The sequence below is a fragment of the Oncorhynchus kisutch genome, linkage group LG4 (genome assembly GCF_002021735.2).
Source record: "Oncorhynchus kisutch isolate 150728-3 linkage group LG4, Okis_V2, whole genome shotgun sequence".
Lineage (NCBI taxonomy): Eukaryota > Metazoa > Chordata > Actinopteri > Salmoniformes > Salmonidae > Oncorhynchus > Oncorhynchus kisutch.
Window position 1 is genome coordinate 71,893,699 of NC_034177.2, and position 21,052 is coordinate 71,914,750.

Sequence of the window (21,052 nt, forward strand, 5' to 3'; positions counted from 1 at the left end):
TCTGATTTCTTTAAAGGTTCCCAGAAGATTTAATTAGGTTGTGGGAACAGTGTGGGTACATTACAAGGAGAGGTTCCCAAAACACAAAATATGCTCAGTTGTGATGGCATTTATACAATGTTTAAGTTAAGTTGCATAGGACATTCCTATAATGTTGGCAGACACCTGGTCTAAGTTTTTGAAGTTTCCCAGTATATTGAATTAAGCTATGAGAGTTGTCTGGGCTATGTCTGATATTCACATAGGTTTTTATTTTTATTTTACCCTTATTTTACCAGGTAAAATGTTGCACAGAACATTTCCACAATTTCCAAATAAGTCTGTTTTTATGATGCTCATAGCACATTTGTTTTAGGTTTAGCATAATATTACATTGATATTCAAGCAATATACATTTGCCCTGGTCTTGGAGGTTCTCAGAACATTTAGAAACTTTTATTGTATTTTTATCTACTATTAACACAACATTCTCAGCATGCACATTTGTAGCCACTTAAAGCATAAGAAAGTAGATTGGATGACATCCCCGTTATTTTTTTCTCCACATTTAATGGCAATTCATATTTGATGGTGATATAGAGACGCATGGCATTTTCTTCATAGGACATTTGAACAGCATTTAATCATACAAAACCCAACCATATTCTTTACACTGTATGCAGTACATTGACATTCTGCACATGTAGGGTTTGAACCTGCAATGTTTGATTTCCAAGCCCAGTCTTTTATCCTCTGCGCCACCAGGTAAGATCTCTTACAATGGCAAGAAAAAGTATGTGAACCCTTTGGAATTACCTGGATTTCTGCATAAATTGGTCATCAATTTTGATCAGATCTTCATCTAAGTCACAACAATAGACAAACATAGTGTGCTTAAACTAATAACACAGACATGATTGTATTTTTCTTGTCTATGTTGAATACATCATTTAAACATTCACAGTGTAGGTTGGAAAAAGTATGAGAACACCTAGGCTAATGACTTTTCCAAAAGCTCATTGGAGTCAGGAGTCAGCTAACCTGGAGTCCAATCAATGAGAAGATTGGAGATGTTGGTTAGAGCTGCCTTGCCCTATAAAAAACACTCACAAAATTTGAGTTTTCTATTCACAAGAAGCATTGCCTGACGTGAACCATACCAAAAAATATCTCAGAAGACCTACGATTAAGAATTGTTGACTTGCATAAAGCTGGAAAGGTTTACAAAAGTATCTCTAAAAGCCTTGATGTTCATCCGTCCACGGTAAGACACATTGTCTATAAATTGAGAAAGTTCAGCACCTTTGCTACTTTTCCTAGGAGTGGCCATCCTGCAAAGATGACTGCAAGAGCGCAGCACAGAATGCTCAATGAAGTTAAGAAGAATCCTAGAGGGTCAGCTAAAGACTTACAGACATCTCTGGAACATGCTAACATCTCTGTTGATGAGTCTACGATGCGGTAAACACTAAACAAGAATGGTGTTCATGGGAGGACACCACAGAAGAAGCCACTGCTGTCCAAAAAAAACATTGCTGCAAGTTTGAAGTTTTCAAAAGTGCACCTGGATGTTCCACAGCGCTACTGACAAAATATTCTGTGGACAGATGAAACTACAGTTGAGTTGTTTGGAAGGAACACACAACACTATGTATGGAGAAAAAAAGGCACAGCTATACCAACATCAAAACCTAATCCCAACTGTAAAGTATGGTGGAGGGAGCATCATGGTTTGGGGCTGCTTTCAGGGCCGGGACAGCTTGATATCATCAACGGAAAAATGAATTCCCAAGTTTATCAAGACATTTTGCAGGTGAATGTTAGGTTATCTGTCCACCAATTGAAGCTCAACAGAAGTTGGGTGACGCAACAGGACAATGACCCAAAACAGAAGTAAATCAACAACAGAAGAAAATACTCCTTCTGGAGTGGCCCAGTCAGAGTCCTGACCTCAACCCGATTGAGATGCTGTGGCATGACCTCAAGAGCAGTTCACACCAGACATCCCAAGAATATTGCTGAACTGAAACAGTTTTGTAAAGATGAATGGTCCAAAATTCCCCTTGACCATTGTGCAGGTCTGATCCACAACTACAGAAAACGTTTGGTTGAGGTTATTGCTGCCAAAGGAGGGTCAACCAGTTATTCAATCCAAGGCTTCACATACTTTTCCCACCCTGCATTGTGAATGTTTAGATGGTGTGTTCAATTAAGACATAAACGTATAACTGTTTCTGTGTTATTAGTTTAAGCAGACTATCTATTTGTCTATTGTTGTGACCTAGATGAAGATCAGATCAAATTTTATGACCAATTTATGCAGAAATCCAGGTATTTCCGAAGGGTTCACATACTTTTTCTTGCCACTGTACATCTTCTTTTTCAGTATAGCCATGTCAGGATGGTCAATCAGGAATTCCATGCTTCCTTTTTTTTGCAATTTTTATTTTATTTTACCAGGTAAGTTGACTGAGAACACATTCTCATTTACAGCAACGACCTGAGGAAAATATGAATGAGCCAATAGGAAGCTGGGGATGATTAAGTGAACATGATGGTATGAGGACCAGGTTGGGACTTTAGCCGTAAAACCAGGGTTAACACCCTTATTTTTACAATAAGTGCCATGGGATTTTTAGTGACCACAGTCAGGACACCGTTTAACATCCCACATTAAAACTGCACCCTACACAGTGTAATGCCCCAATTACTGCCTGAGGGCTTTGGGATATTATTATAGCATTGGGTTATTATTTTTTTCAGAGGAAACAGTGGTTCCTTCTGGCCTTCCAACACCACTTCCATCAGCATCTGGTCTCCCATCCAGGGACCAACCCTGCTTAGCTTCAGAGGTAAACCAGCAGTGTGATGCAGGATGGTATGCTGCAGGATGGTATGCTGCTGATGTAATTCATCCAGGGAAATCATGTTCACCATCACTTCACCCATCCTCTTTTTATGCTGCATACTTCTGGGCCTACATTTACAAGGTATCCAGGACTGACTGCTGATCTAGGGTCACTTTTGCTTTTCAGATTATGTAAAATAAGTCTGGGGGGGAACATATCAAGCATCTCAAAAGTAGGAATTATATCGGGTGTGTTTAAAAAAAAGTTGAACAGTACATTTTTACACAATGTTTAATTTTGTACAGTTTGTCTAAATTCTGCATTTATAACTGAATTAGAAAACATCTGGATGGAATAAAGACATCCTATCTTTTCGTAGATTATATCTGAGCCTCAATTTTTTTTAAAGGTCTAGAGAAAACATGGTAAAAGAAGATATGGAATTAAACCTGCAGTCTTCAGCTCTGCATTCACATCATTAACTCGCTGCACCAACAAGGGATAGCTGTAGTGTTTTTTTTAGTTGTCTAATATGGTCAATAAGGACACAACACAATTTCTGAGTTATTAAAATGTTCCCATCCTCTTCATATGATGTGTACTTGTAACACTGTATTTTATGACAAAATGTGTTCTGGGAACGTTCTTGCAACACCAGGCAAATGTTTTATGTAAATATTGTATAATCATTGTATAATCATCAACACGACTGGACAGTTTTTGAGAACATTTGCCCGAAGCCTAACTAATGTTCTGGGAACTTTTACAGGACCAGTTTTGGTTTGCTTGGACAATAGTACTGCTACATTGTCTTATTACCTAGAAACCTAGTGATAACTTTTGGGGAATGTACTTTGGTGGTTGTTACAGATGTTGTGCATGACATTTTAGTAAATGTTAGGGGAATATTTCAAGGATATTTCGTTTTAAACATAAAAAAACAAACATTATTTGAATGTTTTTGGGATGTTATCTTAATGTTAGATAAAACCCTAACTAGAACTTAATGGGAATCTTAGCTAATGTTCTGGGAATGTTACCGGTTTTCTGGATTGAGACACTTGACCACTACCAACATGAGATACCCATGTGATTTGGCTCCTTGTTGCAGATATAGCAGAAGAAGAAAAAATGTATTTCTAGGACAGTATACTGGACAAGCTTCCAACCGTGCCTTATACAAGGGAAGCAAAATGGCTGTATTTTAAAGGCTCCGGTCCTAAGTACTGTAGACTTTAGCTCTCAGTTCTCTATTTAATTTATTGGCACAGGATTTATATGAAGCCACAGCTTTGGTGTAAAGACATTACATGGCTTGTTAGGGCCTTGAGCCTTTGCCAATGTGGGGGCGCAGGGCCAGATCTAAACAGCCTTCTAGTCTCTGGACCCACACAAAGTCAATGTAAAGTACATTTAACAGCTGCTGCAGCATGTGTGATTGAATTGGTAAATTCAAATTAAACAACTCACCCATGTATATAGATTGAATAGGTGATATTCTAGGTTGGCAAATAACATCTTTGTTGTTAATCTATCTTAATACCACTCTGTTCAATTGTTTTGGATCCCACTTCATCAAACTAACAGCTTGTAAGTTATGCACGTTATCCGGCAATTCCCTGTTTTAAATCTATATTCAACCTAGCCCCAGCCTCTGTCAGGGTTTCCCAACTGGCGGCCCGCAGGCCGATTTTGGCCCGCGCATGGTTTTATTTGGCCCTCAAAGTTTTCTGGGGACATAATAGACTAAAAACACCAGGAAATCAGCTCCAAGTGATTTTAATTTAAGAAATCTGTTCTCAAGTATTCCCACACAAAATAGAGAGACACGTGATCATATACAAATGAATGCAAGGTTTGAAATTATTATGTTTTAGACAAACATATCTGTTTGGGCTTCTTGCTGTCAACTTGCCATCTACAAATTATTTGTAATTATTCATAATTATCCCTGCTCTATGTCCTTGAAGCACTGCAACTGTTGCCTGTCAACTTGTTTAATTGAATGTGGCAAGGACATTAAACCGCTTGTAGTGTAGCAAAGCGTTATAGTGCAGTCCTCTCCCTCTAAATGACCCTGGCTCTCATCATCAACTCATGGTAAGCCTGATACCTATAATTGCTATCTGTCTGTCTGTTCTCGAATACTCCTGATTGGACGATATACAATTGCATAATAGATCTTGAAAACATTATGTTCCATGATTGGTTTGGGTGAAGACTGTCCCATAGGCTTTCATGAGGTTACAGACTTGCGTATCAGACATGACCAGCATCATAGTGTACTGTACCTCAGCGCTCTGTGTTCTGTTTACATGTTTGTAAAGTACAGTGTTTTTGTGATATATCACATAGGTTAATAGCTAACGCAGCAGGCAGTAAAGAAACATCTGAGTGGAGTCCCCACATCCGGTTTTCAGGGGAAACGGAACTAGTTTGACGATACTGTGTCTTCCAGTTTCTTCCAACTCTGCATAGGCTACATAGCTATTGACATAGCTTTAGCTTACATAGCTCTAATAAATAATTTTAGGCAAGTAAGTATTTACATTTCACGGCATTGCTCCACAAGACAGTCAGTGAACGTCTAGAGGTTGGAGAAGCAGTGAATGTTCCATGGAACCCTCCAGTCTTCTTTATGAGGGTTGTGAAGAGCTGTCAGCCATCTTGGATTCCGGTTACCACAACAAATAGAGCATTCGTGGAGCGCCACATCACAGGGGAGGTTTAACGAGGGTGTTTTGTCACTTCACTCTCCTGCAGAGAACAGACATGACCTCTCCAGAGCAAAGCGACAGAGAAATGGTATTGATTAGCCTACGTGGCAGCAGCCCTGGGGTTCGTGCAAAAAAGTTAATAGCGATCAAGGTTACTGGCTGAAGCCAGTCAGGCACAGAAAAAACTGGTCTATGTATTGTTTCACATCCACTCTGTGAATGACCGTATGACTCAGAAATGGACCCAAACATGCGTGACTCACAAGGCCTGGAACTTAAATCTCACTGTTCATTTTAATACATCATTTATTTCCATGCACTAAGAACATCAATATTTTCTTACATTATTTGTTCGATGAAGCTGTTCTGTGTATGCTCAATACTGTACCTTTCACTCAGACCTTTGTCTGGTATCCAACTGACTGAGTAACTCAGTCATATCCCAAGGAAATAAATAAAATCAAGCAAGACGTTGAGTGTTTTGCCAGTAACGTCCCACCCATTTAAATTATGATTGATGTTGATGAAAGTCAGTTCAAACAAGGCCAAATCAGGATTTATGTCGTCACAAAGGCATCCCAAACCAGATGTGATGTTGTTGGGCTTGGGGATAGAGACTATAAAGTACACAGTGAACCAACATTAATAATTTGCATGTCAATCTCTCCTGTAGAGGAGAGATTAACTTGAACCCTACTGTTATTTGTGAGAAGTATTGACATGCACCAAGCTGTCTGTTAAACTACTAGTACACAGCTCAGGCACCCATGCATACCTCAAAAGACATGACACCAGAGTTCCCTTCACAGTCCCCTAGTCCAGAAAAGACTATGGGAGGCGCACAGTACTAAATAGAGCCATGGCTACATTGAACTCTATTCCACATCAAGCAACTGATGCAAGCAGTGAAATCAGATTTTAAAAAACAGATAAATACATGTTATGGAACAGCGGGGACTGTGAAGTGACACACACACACAGGCACAGACACACAAATACACACCCACACATGATAACACACTGTAAGCACTATACACACACGTACACATGGATTTTGTGTTGATCGGGAGTCCCATAGGGCGGCGCACAATTGGCCCAGGGTCGTCCGGGTTAGTAGAGGGTTTGGCCGGGTGGGTAGGCCGTCATTGTTGTCACGTCTTGACCATAGAGAGCCTTTATTTTCTATGGTGGAGTAGGTCAGGGCGTGACTGGGGGGGTTAGTCTAGTTTATATTTTCTATGTGGGGTTCTAGGTTGTTTTTTCTATGTTGGGGTTTTGGTATGATTCCCAATTAGAGGCAGCTGGCTATCATTGTCTGTAATTGGGGATCATACTTAAGTACAATTTTTTCCACCTGTGGGTTATGGGATATTGTGTATGTTTAGTTGCATGTTAGCACTGCATTGTCGTCACGGTTCGTTTATTGTTTTGTCTTTGCTAATAAATTATGTGGAACTCAAAGTACACTGTGCCTTGGTCCGACATTCTTTCCAACGATCGTGACAATTGTAAACAAGAATTTGTTCTTAACTGTTCTTTGCCTAGTTAAATTAAGGTAAAAATAAATGTATTCAGGTTCTATAAACTAGAACAGACATTTTTCTTGAAATGGAGGAGGAACACTCCTCTAGAGTCCTTTATCAGATTATTTTATAAACCGTACTGAAAGATGCTGTGCTAGTCATGTTGAACGAACATCCTACAAAATCTGTCTCGTTTAAGGCAAGTCCCAACGGTAATTGATTTAATCCTAAATAATTGTTCTAAAATTGGAATTGTCAGGGTAGGTGTCTATTCCAATAGGCAATGAATAACCAGTAATTTACCAGGTACTGTATGATCACTTTTTACCTTACAGTACCTCCATTGACCTCCCTGTCTCTGTGCCCCCAGGCTGGTGGTTTGTCAGTACAGCGGAAGAGCAGGGCTGGGTCCCTGCCACCTACCTGAACACCCACAGCAACACACGAGATGACCTGGAGCTGGGCGCCTCCAAGTCCGGGGAAGGTAAGAGCTCCACACCACTTTGAATACAGGAAGAAAGCTTGTACAATACATCTAGTATTCAAGCTGCACCACAATACCGACCATGTTAGCCTTCATCACTTCCAACAACATGGTGACATTTAGGGACCTACAACCTCCCCCCACCCATCTCTAAAAGGGTACAGTAGTCTGACTCCCACCCCCGACCCACCTCCGACTGATGCTCACGTCCCTCGTCCAGTGAGAACACCCTTCTCTGTGCTGTTATCCACCATAAGCACCCCTGAACAAGCTCCAGATTCAGCCCTGAGTAAATAGGCTGGAGAAGGACTGCCAGGGCCTAAGCCACAACTCTGGGCTGAGGTGCACTGAGTGATGTACTGTACTCTACAGTAGCAGTGTAGAAATTCTATACTAAAAGGAGGTTACCTCCTTGGAGTTTTGGACGGTGAACGAATGAAAGAGGTGCATGTTTGGTTCACTGTAGGGATTGAGCTGTGAGGAAGATGTTTACATGAGTCTGTTGCTAGTAAAGTCATGTCTGATGTTAATTATTCCGGGCCCTGAGATAAATTCATACAGACTGATCAGTGCCTTAGCATTTTCACTCTCCACTCTCTCACAGACAAATGCAAATATCTTGGAAAAGGCCACAACTGTTTTAGTCATTATTTTACAGTAGGCAACTTTAAAGATGGAAATCATTTTCTTGCATCTTACTGTTCCAAGCAAACATTCAGATTTTCCAGCAGTCTGGCAAAACAAGCATTTACTGTAACGAGTGTCGACTCAAACACTGTGACCCACATTCCTAGGACCGGAGTTATGGGCGGGCCTTACGGGGCCTGGCTCGCCCTACCGTACCTTCTTGCCCTTCCCAATAAAAATGATAAATATTGATAATTTATTTGACCAAGATGCTCGCCGACAGAAAGATACATTTTTTAATAAAGCATCCGAGCGAGTGAAATATAGCGCCCTTCTGTCTCAGTATTTGTAGCCCATGTATTTTATGATGTCTGTCTAAAAGGACTGTGGCATGTCATACTGTTTTTCGCCAGACGTCATCAGATACATGGGCTGCGTATTGTAAAGCAGTGGGGCGCTGTTTCACTCACTTAAGATGCTTTCTCCAGGGACATAGTTTCAGCCACTTTTAAGGAAAGTTGGCGAGTGCACAGTTTTGATTGTGCAATTATTTTGGACGAACGTACGAAGGTAACCTACTTTTTGAAGTGATTTGTTTGACAATCAAATGAAAACATCGTGACTGGTTGTGTTCATGCCACATTGAAAGGTAATACATTTTTACAGTTAAATTACATATCTTTAGTATAACACCCATACCAAAATAGAAACTTGCCTCCCTATGGAAATCAAATGCCCTTCCAACTGATTAGTTCTGGCCGCCGGCCCTGTACACCCCCCCCCCCCCTGGCACTGTAAATCTTTTGACTGGAGGAGAGAGGAGATGTCATACAGCACATAATGTACTGAGTTAGCCTCTTTAGTCCAATAGTTACAAAGTATTCTCAATGGGCTTCTTTCTCCCAAGGCACGCATCCAAAATGCATATCCATTCCTTATAAAGGTTTTTTTTATTTTTAAAGAAGGAATTAATCTCTCTGTTAGTGAGACAGCTTTCTGGATTTTCACATTTATGCAAACCCCACAACTGTGACCCCATACACGCAGGCATACGCACACAAGCACGCACGCGCACGCACACACGCGCACGCACACACACACATAGCAGATGCTGCCAGAGCGGTCAGGGGACAATCTGTCAGTGTAATTAGCGTTTATGTGTCTAATCAGTCATGGGAATAACTCAGGATCCATAAACTCTCTCTGTCAGCCCTGTGGATTGTGCTCCATAGCACTCTGTAAGACACTTTCATTGAGATGGGGCTCTTGTGGCGAACAGGCCTTGGAACACGTTATATGGCTTCAGCTGAAGATGTTGACATTTGGACTGGAGGATATGACGGTGTAAATGGGGAATTTCTTCCTCATTGGAGAAAGACTATCACATGAATGAGAAACACTTGGATATGTTCCTACTTGGGGTGGTCATATTTCATCATTTGTTTTTATTCTGTAATACCTATGATAGGCCTTCACAGATTGACTCATCCAATATAATGGTTATCAATCTGTCTTCTGACATTAGTGTTCTGGAGGAGTATGTGGGTCAGTTTTTGTATAGTTTTGAGCAGGTACTTCGAAAAATTTGTCATTTCAGTTTTTGAGCTCCCAGTGTACGTACCACTCAGTTTTTGCCTGAAATCTCCACTTCATGCTAAACGTTGAGATTAGTGCTCTGGTTTAGTAATGGAAACCTTTTCCTTGAACTAGATAATTATATAAGCCTTGCCGTTTATAGTGTTGGAATGTGACAAAAGATCCCTCCGAAGCGCCTAATCATTCCCGTCTCCTGCATTTAACTAACAAAAACCCCCAACAATTATAGACCTGTTGTGGCTGCTGCCAAAGGAATTCAGCTGGTCTATTAGTTGCATACTATTCCCAAGCAGCAATGTGTTCCCCAGATGCTCCTGCAGGACAGGATGGGAAGATCATGCTAACAATCCACGCTAATTACCAGCCACAGAGAAGATGTCCATGGCTTACATTTCCTGTGTAACATTCATTCAACCCCATCACTGTCCAGTCCTTCCATTGCAATGTGGCATTTTTGTTTCCATGTTTGCCATGTGACTAACTAATAACAGAGTTGAATCTATGTCGTTTGTGATATATGTGCCTGCCTTTTATGTTTCTGTCCCCATTTGTGTGTGTTTGTGTCTGGTCACCATGTGCGTGGTTCAGTCACTAAACGACGTAAGGCCCATCTGAAGAGGCTGGACCGGAGATGGACCCTGGGGGGAATGGTCAGCAGGCAGCAGAGCCGAGGTGATCTGAGACAGGGTGCCCACCTCCTCATCTTCCTTCACCTCTCATCCCTCTATCCTCTGACAGCTCACCTGTCCTCACTCCTGTCCCCATTGTACCTTGTCCTGTCTTCATACCTGATTAGGGTTACAAAGCTACCTGTAATTCACCAAAGTTTACAGAATCTTCAAGTAATCTATGGCATTTTATGGTAATTTATACTTGAGTTTCTAGTGGATATACCATATGGATAAAGAGAAAATAGCCTAATTAATTTAAAAAATCTGCTAATCAATAATGGCATTATTTTCCATTAATTCTTCCAAATATTTACTTTTTTTCACAACTGCCACCAGTTTGGCGCCATAACATTTACAACAAAGACATATTTACATGGTAAAATCCATAAGTGTGTCATATTTCATGATGAAACCCTCATATTAAACACCAATGGTATTCGTTAAGTTGATGGTTTATATTTAGGATCATTTTTTACGGCTTTGTCATTCTATTATTATTATTATTTATTTTTTATCATTTCACAGACACCTGTGATGATCTGACGTACCCAAAAGGGCCACTAGATGTCTTGTGATAAATTACATAAAATCCTTGAAAGTTACCTGGAAGTTTACTGATAAACTTCTAAAGCTTCTAGTAAAATACCCTCGCTTTGCCACCCTACAACTGATGCCTAATGTATTGTCTTGTCATATGCTGTCTGCTACACCGTAATGACCCACACCCAATAATCACTAACATCGTTATTATCCAGCTAATTAACAGCCCAGCCATGTCATTACCATGCTAAACAGGGTTTCACATCCACAGTGGTGGCTTGCAACAGTTACAGATTTGACCTTATGCAAGAAGATAAACTTACAAAAAAATGTACCATCTTGTTGTTTCAAGACTACTACATTCAAGTGCAGAAACTGAGTCTTTTCTGCACTTGAATGTAGTAGTCTTGAAATCAATGATTAAGACAGCAACTTATTTTTCAGTGTTGGAAATTGAGTGAAATTATATTACAGTATATAATAAGATTGCCTCATGTAAGCAGTTCATTTTAATTCACCGCTATGTGCAACTCCAATCTTTTCTGAATTACAGCTATAGCTATAGCTACAGAACCATCTAAAAGTCGTAGCATCATTTACTTTGGTAGGCCGCATAAAATATTTAGCCACTTTGTTTGGCTTTTTACGAGCAAAGTAAACATGAATACATACAGTGCATTCGGAAAGTATTCAGACCCCTTGCCTTTTTAAACATTTTGTTATGTTACAACCTTATTCTTAAATGGATAAAATAGTTTTCCCCTCATCAATCTACACACAATACACAAAAAAAAATTGCTAAAAATGTAAACATTTATAACGTAAATATCACATTTACATAAGTATTCAGACCCTTTACGCAGTACTTTGTTGGAGCACCTGGCAGCGATTACAGCATTGAGTCTTCTTGGGTATGACGCTACAAGCTTGGCACACTTGTATTTGGGGAGTTTCTCCCATTCTTCTCTGCAGAGTCTTTCAAGCTCTGTCAGGTTGGATGGGGAGCGTCGCTACACAGCTACTTTCCGGTCTCTCCAGATTGGGTTCAAGTCCAGGCTCTGGCTAGGCCACCCGAAGACATTCATTGACTTGTCCCGAAGCCACCCCTGAATTGTCTTGGCTGTGTGTTTGGGGTCATTGTACTGTTGAAAGGTGAACCTTCGCCCCAGTCGAAGGTCCTGAGTGCTCAAGGATCTCTCTGTGCTTTGCTCCATCTTTCTCTCGATCCTGACTAGTCTTCCAGTCCCTGCTGCTGAAAAACATCCCCCCAGAATGTATATTTTATTTTTCATTTAACCTTTAACTTTAACCTTATGCTGCCACCTCCATGCTTCACCGTAGGGACGGTGCCAGGTTTTCTCCAGATGTCGCGCTTGGCATTCAGGCCAAAGAGTTCAATATTGGTTTCATCAGACCAGAGAATCTTATTTCTCATGGTCTGAGAGTCCTTTAGGTGCCTTTTGGCAAACTCCAAGTGGGCTGTCATGTGCCTTTTACTGACAGGTGTGTGCCTTTCCAAATCATGTCCAATCAATTGAATTTGCCACAGGTGGACTCCAATCAAGTTGTAGAAACATCTCAAGGATGATCAATGGAAACAGGATGCACCTGAGCTCAATTTCAAGTCTCATAGCTTATGAATACTTATGTAAATAAATTTGCAACCATTTCTAAAAACCTGTTTTTGCTTTGTCATTATGGGGTATTGTGTGTAGATTGATGAGGGGAAAAAAATATTTGATCCATTTTAGAATAAGAGTGTAACGTAACAAAATGTGAAAAAGTCAAGAGGTCTGAATTCTTTCAAAATACACTGTGTGTACTTTTCAAAAGGAGTTAAAAAGACAGACGTTTATCGACTGGAGGTGTTAAGAGCGAGCAGGTCTGCCGATGGACCAGGCCAGTAAAGAGTTTTATTCATCTTTCGGAGAAAGTGTGAAACGTGTTTGTTCTTGCACATATTAGCCTTGCCTCGAGCCAGGTTTTTTTTTGACAGGGGATGCAGTTGGATTGCTGACAGCGGAGTGAGGATAAGCTATTTGAGTCCAGCCCAAGGTTTGTGCTTGGCAACAGTGTCCACAGTGCACACAAAAAATGTACGGCCTCTGGAGTAAAGAGATTTTTCCACTGCAAGAACTAAATCTCGCATGTAAAAAATAAAAATGAAAAAAAAAAGCAGAAATAGCGCTGACTGCAGGGAAATAATGTATAAAAGTTATGCAAGCGATGCATGTTGTGGTTAACATAATATCTGATTCAGAGATTCCCCCCTGCTGGTGAGTGTGAGCTCAGGAAGGTTGAACAGGGTTGCCCCTGTACAGAGAGCCATACCAGGCCTTAAACAGAGCGACCGGAGGTCCCATAGGTCAGTGCAGAGGAAAACAAAGCATACAGGAAGTGGCATTTTAGGTTCTATTTACACGGCTGTACATGAGCCTATTTCTTTGAAAGTATTAGGAATTTGAACTATATCCTTAATCAGTTCTTTAAAATCCCTGAGTGAGACTCAACATGGGCAGAGGAAAGGAAACAGATATCAGATAGGCATCCAGTGATTCCAGAGGTATTCAAATATAGGATATCCCCTCTTCTCTCTTTACTCTGCTGGGCAACATTCCTTCCTTCTGCCTGTGTTTTACGGTGTGATGAGATGAGACCTCTGGTCTGTAATGACAGGAAGTACTGTCACTGAGCGTGCCCTCTGGCCTTTTGGGAAGTTACAAATCAAGATAGCGTCTCTGTTCTCTATCATCAGTCGAGTTTACAGAGGCTGACCGCCACCATGCCATTAGTCCACTCTGCCGTTACCCACTGGACACAGTTATCAATTCAACGTCTATTCCGCTTTGGTTTAACGTAATTTAATTGAAATGACGTGGCCAGTGGGTTAGAACTGTTGTCCTCATTTCAAAAGACTAGTGTTTGAGTTTATTTTGCCCCATATTTATACCGAGTAATCAACTATCATGACATCAAGTCAAGGTAATTGTCTGTTGCTGCAGGAAGGCATTTTCAGTATGAAGTGATTGACAATTTATCCATTTTATTATTTTTTAACTTTATTTAACTAGGCATTTAATTGGTGTCCCTGATTCTTCTTAGAATTATTTGAAAGTAAAATGCTGGATATCTTTGTGGATCTGACAGAATCAATCACATCAGAACTACACACAGAGACATAATATTAAGTCAACAGACTTCAATATTATGTAGCCTAGATACAGTACCTTCAGAAAGAATTCACACCCCTTGAGTTTTCCTAGATATGTCTTGATTTAATTTCAATTCCTCTGAGATGTTTCTACCATTGTTGCAGTAGGGAGACTGGGGTTGGTTGTCTCACAGGTTGGTTGTCACAGTGCTTATTACTCAAAGTCCTTTGGGTGCTGTGTTATAATTTCAAGATAAAAATGTGCGTCCTCTATAGGAGAGGTCATCCATGTGGTCAATTCAGGTCAATCACAAAACATTGAGGTGAGAGGAACACTTTTCATTGGTGGAAGTAAATATTAAAATGCTTGTTATTTCTTTAATGAATAGTTAATTAAGCAATATTATCCATACTTTTCAACTTTTATTGAAAAGAGGAAAGGGAGAGCTTTATTCCAAGCCTATTTGTGAGTTCCAAGGTCATTCAGATTCAGAACACTTTTAATGTCCTCAGAGAGTTACATTCATCCTGCAGCAGTCGTAAAACATATCACATCTGGTAAATAACATCTTAATTAGCATTGGGGGGGGTTAGGGATGGTTGTCACATTGATGTTTGGGTTGCTTGTCACAATCTGACAACCGTCTCCATTGTAACAATGTACCCAAAAGCTAAATGACATTGAAAAACGCCTTGAAGACTTATTTTCCGGATGTTGAAAAGACGTAAATGTTTCACAAGTTTGGACAGCACAGTACAGAACAGCACAGTACAGGCTAGTAGAGTTTAATTCAGCAGAGTGCAGTACAGTACAATTTAATTTAATTCAGTAGAGTACAGTATATTAGAGTGTGGTGCAGTTTAATTCAGTAGAGTACAGTAGAGCAAGTACAGTACAGTTGAGTTTATTTCAGTAGAGTACTGTAGGATATAATACAGTACATTACTGTACTCTACCTTACGGTGCTGTACTCTACATGTCTGTTCTGTACCGAACTATAGTCTTCTTTACCTTTCTTGACCCTACTGTATCCTACTGTACTGTTCCCTACTGTATACTCTTCTGTCCAAACTTGTGAAACTCTATGATTGGTTCAGATTTGGGCCAATCTGGAACTACTTGTCAAAACTGTGAATCATGTTATTCCGACTGAGAGTCAGCAACATTCACACACACACATTCACACACACAAACAAACACACACTTTTTTCAAACTGTTCCTGTCTGAAAAAGCATTCCTTGCTTTCAACAAATAATGTAGTTAACACAAATGTTTACAGCTTTACTTTTTTTATCTGCATTAAAATATTTAATTTTCATCCAAATATCAGATGGTTACTGTTTTATTAAGCATTGATATTACAATTTGAGTGGAGTAAGAACTACAATGTCAAAGCAAATACTCAATTATGTTGAATTTATTTGAATGTATTTATTTTTATTATTTTAGAAATGCTGTTCAATAAATAAAACTTTATAAATTGGCTCAATTGTTGCTGAAAAACAAATGGCAAACACTGTAACAACCAACCCCATAGTGTGTGACAACCAACCCCATAGTGTGTGACAACCAACCCCATAGTGTGTGACAACCAACCCCGGGATGGAACCGGGTGTCACAAGTGGACAGCGTGTGTTTAATGGCTTATAATTCCATGTTAGAATACGTTATGAGGATTAAAATGGTCCCCATTTCAACTCAAGACCTTAGTCTCTCCTAATATTGAAAATAGTCTTGTAAGATATACTGGTCCTGAGAAATACTGAGGGCTCCCCTACCTCCTATAAAATGTTGACATATTTTACATTTGTTTGAGTAATGTTTTGTTATTGAAGCAGCGTAGTAAGTATGAAACTGACGTGAGTCTCTTGTGTTCCCACGCCCTCTCTGTGGCCCGACAGAGGAGAAGTATATGACGGTGCAGCCATACACCAGCGAGGGGAAGGATGAGATCGCCTTTGAGAAAGGAGTCATCGTGGAGGTCATCCAGAAGAACCTGGAGGGCTGGTGGTTCATCAGGTAAGGCCATGATTTGTCCTCCAACCACAATATAAACTGTTGCCTGTTTATGCTGTCTCTTGATTGTGGTTATTCTCACTCATGATCACCTCCTCTCCTCCCTCTCTCCTCAGGTACCAGGATAAGGAGGGATGGGCCCCGGCCTCCTACCTGAAGAAGGTGAAGGAGGATTTCTCTCCCCGTAGTAGTAATAAGAAGAACCCCTTAACTAGCCCTGTGGAGATAATCGGAAACATCATGGAGATCAGCAACCTGCTCAACAAAAAGGCCCTGAGTGAGAAGGACGTGCAGACGGACGGCCAGTCAGAGGACACCCCCCTGACCACCCTCTCCCTGGCCAAGAGGCAGATCAGCCTGCCCATACCCTGCTCTAGCTCGGACTTCAGCCCTGGTGCCACCCTGGTGGACGGAAAGGGCAAAGCAGAACCGGCCTCTCCAGCCATAGCCCGCATCACTCCTCACAGAATAGAGATTGGTGAGATGTCATTCAGAGACGGAATTGGAAGGCATAGCGGTTTGTTAAACTAATACACTCTCAGAATTCAAATCACAATCTCATTTTCTTCTATCTAGGCTCCCCGATCCTCAGACAAAAGCCACCTCCTCGAAGAGATGCAACTCTGGTCAGTATGAAAAAAAAAATTTACAGTTGAAGTTTACATACACCTTAGCCAACTACATTTAAACTCAGTTTTTCACAATTCCTGACATTTAATCCTAGTAAAAAATCCCTGTCTTAGGTCAGTTAGGATCACCACCAATACCTTGACTTTGTTGTCCTTAAGCCATTTTGCCACAACTTTGGAAGTATGCTTGGGGTCATTGTCCATTTGGAAGACCCATTTGAGACCAAGCTTTAACTTCCTGACTGATGTCTTGAGATGTTGCTTCAATATATACACATCATTTTAATTCCTCATGACGCCATCAATTTTGTGATGTGCACCAGTCCCTCCTCCAGCAAACACCCCCACAACATGATGCTGCCACCCCCGTGCTTCACGGTTGGGTGTTCTTTGGCTTGCAAGCCTGCCCCTTTTTCCTCCAAACAAAACAATGTTCATCATAGTCAAACAGTTCTATTTTTGTTTCATCAGACCAGAGAACATTTCTCCAAAAAGTACGATCTTTGTTCCCATGTGCAGTTGCAAACCGTAGTCTGGCTTTCTTATGGCGGTTTTGGAGCAGTGGCTTCTTCCTTGCTGAGCGGCCATTCAGGTTATGTCGATATTGGACTTGTTTTACTGTGGATATAGATACTTTTGTACCTGTTTCCTCCAGCATCTTCACAAGGTCCTTTGCTATTCTGGGATTGATTTGCACTTTTCTCACCAAAGTACGTTCATCTCTCGGAGACAGAACGCTTCTCCTTCCTGAGCGGTATGATGGCTGCGTGATCCCATGGTGTTTATACTTGCGTAATATTGTTTGTACAGATGAACGTGGTACCTTCAGGTGTTTGGAAATTCTTCCCAAGGATGACGCAGACTTGTGGAGGTCTATCATTTTTTTTTAGGTCTTGGCTGATTTCTTTTGATTTTCCCATGATGTCAAGCAAAGCGTTTGAAGGTAGGCATTGAAATACATTCACAGGTACACCTCCAATTGACTCAAATGATGTCGATTAGCCTATCAGAAGCTTCCAAAGCCATGACATCATTTTCTGGAATTTTCCAAGCTGCACAGTCAACTTGGTGTATGTAAACTTCTGACCCACTGGAATTGTGATATAGTGAGTTATAAGTTAAATATTCTGTCTGTAAATAATTGTTGGGAAAATTTCAAATTTTACATGAACAATGTACACTGGGGCAAAAAAGTATTTAGTCAGCCACCAATTGTGCAAGTTCTCCCACTTAAAAAGATGAGAGAGGCCTGTAATTTCCATCATAGGTACACTTCAACTTTTCTTTAAAATGTATTTTACCTTTATTTAACTTGGCAAGTCAGTTAAGAACAAATTCTTATTTTCAATGACAGCTTAGGAACAGTGGGTTAACTGCCTGTTCAGGGGCAGAACGACAGATTTGTACCTTGTCAGCTCGGGGATTTGAATATGCAACCTTTCGGTTTCTAGTCCAACAATCTAACCACTAGGCTACCCTGCCGCCGACAGACAAAATGAGAAAAAAATCCAGAAATCACATAGTAGGATTTTTTATGAATTTATTTGCAAATTATGGTGGAAAATAAGGATTTGGTCAATAACAAAAGTTTATCTCAATACTTTGTCATTGCCAACAAAGGGTATATAACAGAGGTCAAACGTTTTCTGTAAGTCATCACAAGGTTTTCACACACTGTTGCTGGTATTTTGGCCCATTCCTCCATGCAGATCTCCTCTAGAACAGTGATGTTTTGGGGCTGTTGCTGGGCAACACGGACTTTCAACTCCCTCCAAAGATTTTCTATGGGGTTGAGATCTGGAGACTGGCTAGGCCACTCCAGGACCTTGAAATGCTTCATCATTGTCATGCTGAAAGACCCAGCCACGTTTCATCTTCAATGCCCTTGCTGATGGAAGGCGGTTTTCACTCAAAATCTCACGACACATGGCCCCATTCATTCTTTCCTTTACACGGATCAGTCGTCCTGGTCCCTTTGCAGAAAAACAGCCACAAAGCATGATGTTTCCACCCCCATGCTTCACAGTAGGTATGGTGTTCTTTGGATGCAACTCAGCATTCTTTGTCCTCTAAACACGACGAGTTGAGTTTTTAACTAAAAGTTATATTTTGGTTTCATCTGACCATATGACATTCTCCCAAACTTCTTCTGGATCATCCAAATGCTCTCTAGCAAACTTCAGACGGGCCTGGACATGTACTGGCTTAAGCAGGGGGGACACGTCTGGCACTGCAGGATTTGAGTCCCTGGCGGCGTAGTGTGTTACTGATGGTAGGCTTTGTTACTTTGGTCGCAGCTCTCTGCAGGTCATTCACTAGGTCCCCCCGTGTGGTTCTGGGATTTTTGCTCACCATTCTTGTGATCATGCGTGGATCTTGCGTGGAGCCCCAGATCGAGGGTGAATATCAGTGGTCTTGTATGTCTTCCATTTCCTAATAATTGCTCCCACAGTTGATTTCTTCAAACCAAGCTGCTTATCTATTGCAGATTCATTCTTCCCAGCCTGGTGCAGGTCTACAATTTTGTTTCTTGTGTCCTTTGACAGCACTTTGGTCTTGGCCATAGTGGAGTTTGGAGTGTGACTGTTTGAGGTTGTGGACAGGTGTCTTTTATACTGATAACAAGTTCAAACAGGTGCCATTAATACAGGTAACGAGTAGAGGACAGAGGAGCCTCTGAAAGATGAAGTTACAGGTCTGTGAGAGCCAGAAATCTTGCTTGTTTGTAGGTGACCAAATACTTATTTTCCACCATAATTTGCAAATAAATTCATTAAAGATCCTACAATGTGATTTTCTAGATTTGTTTTCTCATTTTGTCTGTCATAGTTGAAGTGTACCTATGATGAAAATTACAGGCCTCTCTCATCTTTTTAAGTGGGATAACTTGCACAATTGGTGGCTGACGAAATACTTTTTTGCCCCACTGTAGCTGTCCTAACTGACTTGCCAAAACTATAGTTTGTTAACAAGAAATTTGTGGAGTGGTTGAAAAACAAGTTTTAATTACTCCAACATAATTGTATGTAAAATTCCGACTTCAACTGTCCTTAGCTTAAGTTGGAAGATGGACTGCATGGCCAATTGTTATTGTTTCCTTTTTACACTAGAACCGCCAAAGGCGTCGAGGTAATTGAGGTAATATGTACATGTAGGTAGAGTTATTAAAGTGACTATGCATAAATAACAACAGAGAGTAGCAGCAGCGTAGAAGGGGGGTGCAAATAGTCTGGGTAGCCATTTCATTAGCTGTTCAGGAGTCTTATGGCTTGGGGGTAGAAACTGTTTAGAAGCCTCTTGGACCTTGACTTGGCCCTCCGGTACCACTTGCCGTGCGGTAGCATAGAGAACGGTCTATGACTAGGGTGGCTGGAGTCTTTGACAATTTTTAGGGCCTTCCTCTGACACCGCCTGGTATAAAGATCCTGGATGGCAGGAAGCTTGGCCCCGGTGATGTACTGGGCCAAACGCACTACCCTTTGTAGTGCCTTGCGGTCAGAGGCAGCAAATTGCTGGGAAGAAATCCTCATCAATCTACACATAATATCCCATAACGCAGAAGAGCTTGGTTTTGTTTGTTTGGAAAGTTTGTTGTTTGAAAGTGTATTGGAAGTTACTGGTAGCTAGCTAGCTTCTTAGTTTGGATCCCGCGATGCAGTTTGCATCAGTTTCTGGGACTCCTTGTCTCTTTCCAGTGATACTGCCGACCAAGGACGGGTGTGAGGAGCTATTTGGCATCGCAGCTACTCTAGCTGCTAGCTAGCTGCATTTCAAGCTAGTGGGGTTTTCTGAAACGCAGCCCACGATGCAGTTAGCCATTGTGGCTAGGACTGCAGATTGTCCCGGGTTTGTGGTTGTCTAGATCCCTGCTGTTTGTTGTTTTCAATCTTCTCTGTGACCTGCCCTGTCTGGAACGATGAGTAGCAGCGTAACCTACGTTGCTAGCTACCATGACAAAGACCAAAGCCGGCGGGAGTACCGTTGAGGACAGTGGTGTCTCTATTACACATGAAGGATCTTTTAAATGAACAAAAAGAGACCTACAAGCAGTTGTTACAACAACAATAAAATAACTTCAAGTGTTTTGTCCAAATACTCGTGGATTCTACAAATAAAAGAATAGACGTCCTGACTAGAGGTCGACCGATTCTGATTTTTCAATGCCGATACTGATTATTGGAGGACCAAAAAAAGCAGATACTGATTAATCGGACAATTTTTTTATATATATATTTATATATATATTTGTAATAATGACAATTGCAACG

At 40.9% G+C, this 21,052-nt stretch overlaps 1 protein-coding gene across 2 annotated transcripts in view; it reads left to right on the forward strand.

Moving 5' to 3' along the window:
* The window catches only part of LOC109889957 (SH3 and PX domain-containing protein 2A), a 97,327-nt gene that overhangs the window by 65,874 nt on the left and 10,401 nt on the right, over positions 1-21,052 (forward strand). Inside the window, exons 8-12 of one of the 2 annotated variants that reach the window (XM_020481819.2) lie at positions 7,439-7,552; positions 10,364-10,447; positions 16,041-16,158; positions 16,272-16,633; positions 16,732-16,781. In XM_020481819.2, coding sequence (XP_020337408.1) covers positions 7,439-7,552; positions 10,364-10,447; positions 16,041-16,158; positions 16,272-16,633; positions 16,732-16,781 — 728 coding nt within the window. The remainder of the gene's footprint in view (positions 1-7,438; positions 7,553-10,363; positions 10,448-16,040; positions 16,159-16,271; positions 16,634-16,731; positions 16,782-21,052) is intronic. The other variant, XM_020481820.2, reaches the window with a different exon arrangement.